The following is a 5,393-nucleotide window of genomic DNA, read 5'->3' on the forward strand; positions in this document are numbered from 1 at the left end:
TTCATCACTCTCTGTCATCATCCTCGACTGCCTTAATCAGCTACCTTCACCAACAGCATGATCTGGTATTAGAAAATATGGATTCAGGAATATATATGAATATATATACATATATATTTATATTGGCATAGCATTACAATTAAGTACAACAAAAACAAAGAAAGGAAATACCGTTAAAGACTGTAACTGGAACACTGCTTTATTGGAACAGCCATTTAATTGGAATGATTTGTCAGTGACAGAACCTTTTCTATTTTTCTACTGGTTAATTGGAACACAGGCCGATTATTCTGAAATAATTTCCGAGCCTCAGCAAACATTATAAAAGTATTTTGTTTTCTTTCACGTTCAAGTGATCAAAATATGAATATCCCGGTTGAGATTAACTGGAGTGGAATTTCTTTTGTCTTCAAATTCACAAATAGGTCAGTTGATTGGTTAATAATGGCATTGAGTTTATCATCACTTATTCCTGTTTGTATGATATATATTTTATACTTTATCCAATTGGATGACTTATGGAACACCAAATAATTAAGAGCACAGGTAATGATGCAATGCTTCATTTGCTTTGATTTTAATTAGGCATTCACTGTAATCATAATTGTATTATGCCTTTTAATCTATGGCAGAACAGGATTCCCGTCTTCTATTACTTTGCTTGTTTTCAAGATAGGGGTGTATTGGCAGTTCCGAATAACTGTGTAGGCATACGAGGGCTCTTTCATAATTAACCGAAAAATGCCTGTAAAATCCGCGTTTTTTATGCTATCAACAAAATTCATTCACGTGTTCATACCTTGACTCGTCCTTCATTTCTCTACGTAACAGCCAAGTCTGTCGACACACTTCTGCCAACGCCGCACCATGGAATAGATACCCTCTCGGAAGAAATTTCCGTCAAGGTTTTGTAGCCATTTCCGCACATGGTCAACAAGCTCTTCATCGACATCAAAGCGCTTTCCTGCCAGCTCACGTTTCAGTGGCTCAAAGAGGTGATAATCAGATGGTGCGAGGTCTGGACTGTGTGGTGGGTGTGGCAAAATCTCCCATCCATATTTCTCTAGCCAACCTTGCGTCACTCGTGCTGTGTGGGGTGTAGCTTTGTCGTGTTGCAAAATGACCCCGTTGGTCAACTGCCCTGGGCGCTTTCTGCGAATGGCCTCCCTAAGCTTGTCAAGAGTTTGGCAGTACCTTGCAGCATTGATTGTTTCTCCAGGTTGTAAGGTTTCGAACAGAATAACACCACGACTGTCCCAGAAAACAGTTCCCATTATTTTTTGCTGACCGCATGACTTTGAATTTCTTCGCGACAGGTGAGGATGATGTTTCCATGTCATCGAATCTTGCTTTGTTTCTGAGGTGCAATGGTGCAACCAAGTCTCATCACCGGTGACTATGCTGTCAAGATAAGTCACATCGTACCCTAGAAAGTCTCCGCCGGCGTTGGCAGTATGCCGTGAACCCTGCATGAGCTCTTGCTTCTTCTCAAAAGTTCCCTGCAGATGTCCAATCTTTGTTCTTTATGATTGTCTGTCAATTGCTTAGGAACCCATCTTGCGCTGACTTTTCTGTAGCCAAGTTCATCAAATACAATTCTATGGGCAGAAGTTTCCGAAATTTCAAGACTGCTTGCGATTTCATGAAGTTTCAACCTCCTGTCTTGACGAATAAGCTCATCAACTCGCTTCACATTGTCTTCTGACGTCGCAGTTATCGAACGCCCTCTCCCTTCCCTGTCTGTCAAGTCGGAATGGCCGGCTTCAAACAAATTACACCAGTGATAGACTTGTGTACGGCTTATAACATGCTCACCATATACACTCTGAAGTTCTTTATGAATTTCGGTAGGATTCAGACTTTTGGCGTTCAAAAAACGTATGACAGCTCTGATTTTCTCCTTTGACCAAGTTTCACGGTGGGCCGCCATCTTTAAAATCGTTTATAAATTCATTGTGAAAAATGATGCACTTCATAATTTCTGGGAATATCCGTAAGGAAATAAGGAATATCATGTCGTTTACAGAATTTAAAAATCTCCACTGGTTGCTGAGCAATGCACATTTTTCGGTTATTTCTGAAAGAGCCATTGTAAGATAGTGTAACTCATTCTTTTTCATCTGCTAACTTGACTACACACATGTAATGTTAAATTTTGTGAAAATGGAAGACAAAATTTTAGAATAAACAAATGAAAGAATGCTCTTTATAGCTACTGCAATAGACGTAGTCTTCCAATTAGGAGACCACTTATGAAATCGGTTAATTAAAAACCTGCTTAAATGGAATGATTTCTTTAAGTGCAAGACAATGTTGTTTGTTGTTCCGATTATGCAGCTGGCATTAGATTTAACATTTTTATGTTTTCCTGACCTTTTAAAATCAGTTTTCATTTCTTTTGTTTTGCCAACATTATAATCATTGTGTGACTCAGTGGATTAAACAGTAAAGTGTCTTGTCTTGTCACAAAAGTCAAGTCATATTACGTGATCATGGAAAATGCTGGTCACATCATTGTTCTTGGGACACATTATCCCACTCAACTTAAGTTTAAGATTAACCGACTAAAACGTACACGGCTAATATTATGGACGGTAGAAGGATGCCTCATCAGTAAAATCCAAGTTGTGAAGAAATGGACATAGCTGTTTCCTGGCCTGTTGGGATATAACTTGACTTATAAACTTTGCAACAGAAAATAAGGAAATGTGCTACAGAATTGCGATTATAATCTATTTATTTGGGAGTGAAATATAGACATGCAAATTGTTTATAAAAATCGTTAATAAATTATACTTTGTGATGAAAAATTGATTTGAAGACAATTATTTAAACTTTTTAAATATTATGATATATTTATATATATTATTATGTGTCATTTGTATTGGTTGGTATCATTTTTTTTTATTAAAGGTGGGGGAACTTAGAGTTTTTTTTTGTTTAAAATATATTCTTTATTTTAACAAAATAAAACTCGGAACTTAATTCAATCTTGATAGCCGCAGGGCGTAGAGTTAATTTGAATAATTTCAAAGTTCTATCGACTAATTACAGCTAACTTAAATCCACTGCTGATACACCAACGACGCTCTTCCTCGTCTATTAACTTACGCTATTGATTATCAGATAATAACACTTATTTAGTCAGGCTATAAATTAATAATTTAAAATTAATAAAATAAATTTCAGGCAATTTGATCCATGCTGAAATCACAAAAAAAGAAGTTCATGGTACTTGTATCATTAAATATACCATGTCTAAACTTCCTCGTTTACGAAATAATTGAGTTTGAAACGATGCTTTGTTTATCTTTAGCTTTTTATTGCACACTTTTTTACATGATCGGCCACTGGACTGTCCAATAACATTCCATATACCCATGAAGACAATTTATATTCATTGTATGTTTAAGTGTAAACTAAACATAATTTGAATTTATTTTCACTTCAAAACGTGAATGGGTATTTGATCATCAACTTGGCGATGTAGTACGCAAAACATTCCCTGGAACAGTCTTCGACTGCCTCACCAGAAGTACACAATCGAGAAGTGGAGTGTCGCTTGTAGCATGTTTCTCGAGTACAAAAATTTGTGAATGCGAGAAAAAAGTTGAGAAAACTTCAGTTTGGGATTCCTTATAAATTCGTACTCAGGCGGAACGTTTCCAGATGTGAGTAACTACAGCAAAAAGCAATAAGAATGTAAAAGTAAGACATATTACTTATTCCACACGGACCTAATTATTGTGACCGATGGCCTATTATATGGAACTATTATTATCTCCACATAAAAGAATTAAACCGATTAGGGTTAATGTATTGAAATTATACCAGCCAAAATATGTCAGTGACAGAATCAAGACTAGAGGATGCCATAATCAGTGACTTTATCGTAAGTTACTGTGAAATGGGTAAAATTCTGTGTTTCCATTTGGCATGGTATTTGGGAATATAAATGGAACATGCACGGCCACTTTATTAAAACATACCTCAATGAAATGTGCTACATAGTTTGTATTATCCATTATCAATAGTTAAAAATAATAATAGTAATAGGCTATATACGTAGTTTCAATATTCGAATCTATAATACATTTTACAAATTAACTTCTTATTTTATCATAAAATTTGTATAATTTATTTTGAAAAATAATTAGATTCATTAGTTTATTCATCTTTCTTCTCTCTTTATTCTTCATTATTATCAACGTTTGTTTTGGGGTTTGTTTGTTTTGTTTTTTTCTTTGGGGGGGGGGGGTGTCTTTGTGTGGGCTTTGTTTTGTTTTTAAAAATTTCATTTTTTTAAAAATCACAAACCTCTGAACTTAATTCAATCTGTCTAGCCGAGGGCCGAGGAGTTTTATTTATATAATTTCACAATTATGCCATAATGATGAATTACTATCTAACATTAACATCAACACTACTGTATACACGCAACACATGCTCTTTTGTCTTTAACTTTGACGACACGCAACTTATCAGACTTAATAAGTCACTTATCATTATCACTGCTGATTATTTAATTTAATGATTTAAAATTAATGAAAATGAAATGAACAGGCACTTGACTCAGTGACTGAAGATACAAAAAAAAATGTTCAAGGACTGTAACTGCAATCTTACATACTTGTCACCATATCTAAACTTCCTCGTTAGCTACCAAGATAATAAGAGTTTGACACGAGCACATCTCATCACAGTTTGGCCCGTCTTGTGACTTTTTATTGACAGTTTCATCAACAATGATGACGGACCACTAGAGACTGTCCAAAAAAAGACTACCACATGACCCCATGAAAACAATTTTAGTTCCATTGTAATGTTTAAGTGTCCAGCAGATTAAAAACATAAAAGAAGTTTAAGAATTTATAAATATGTCACTTTCAAAACAGTGAAAATGATTTTGCATACTCAATTTCTTGTCGATGTAAGTAAACAAGAACAAAACATTCAATGTGTAAAAACAAAGTCGGGTCGAGTCGAGTTGGACACACCGGAAGTAAACAGTGCAGAGAAGTGGAGTGTGCGCGTTTGTAGTGCTGTGTTCCGAGTACGAAATTTGTGAATGCGAGAAAAGTGAGCAAAGGAACGTTCAGCCTTGGTTGATTCCTTATCAACTTCGTACATCAGCGCTATAGTGAAACGTTTCAGATGCCTGAGATATCTTTCATCAGCAAAACTAGCAATTAAGAATGTAAAAATACAGACCAAAATTGGACCGTGTATTTCCACACGGCACACCCCTATTTAATTCAGTGCCCCTGAAGTGTAGCTACTTATTATTTATATATGATATATTATGATAATATATGCATGTCTGATCAGTGATATTCAAAATTATTAAGGACCTATTGGTTGTAATTGTAATGGAAATACTGCCAACCCAACAC

The 5,393-nt window shown here is 35.3% G+C and overlaps 1 protein-coding gene across 4 annotated transcripts in view; it reads right to left on the minus strand.

Moving 5' to 3' along the window:
- Window positions 1–5,008, minus strand: part of LOC144958145 (uncharacterized) — a 54,710-nt gene extending 49,702 nt beyond the window's left edge. For 2 of the 4 annotated variants that reach the window (XM_078889895.1, XM_078889893.1), the window contains exons 1-2: window positions 4,631–4,998; window positions 1–62 (exon numbers count right to left, since the gene is read on the minus strand). The exon at window positions 1–62 is cut by the window's left edge and continues 79 nt beyond it. In XM_078889895.1, coding sequence (XP_078746021.1) covers window positions 1–21 — 21 coding nt within the window. In that variant the 5' untranslated portion in view covers window positions 22–62; window positions 4,631–4,998. Of the gene's footprint in view, window positions 63–4,630 lie in introns of all 4 variants that reach the window. The other 2 variants (XM_078889892.1, XM_078889894.1) reach the window with 2 other exon arrangements.
- Window positions 5,009–5,393: the final 385 nt, after the last annotated feature.

The sequence above is a fragment of the Berghia stephanieae genome, chromosome 12, assembly GCF_034508935.2.
Source record: "Berghia stephanieae isolate SIO BIC M18660-M18661 chromosome 12, UCSD_Bste_1.3, whole genome shotgun sequence".
NCBI lineage: Eukaryota > Metazoa > Mollusca > Gastropoda > Nudibranchia > Aeolidiidae > Berghia > Berghia stephanieae.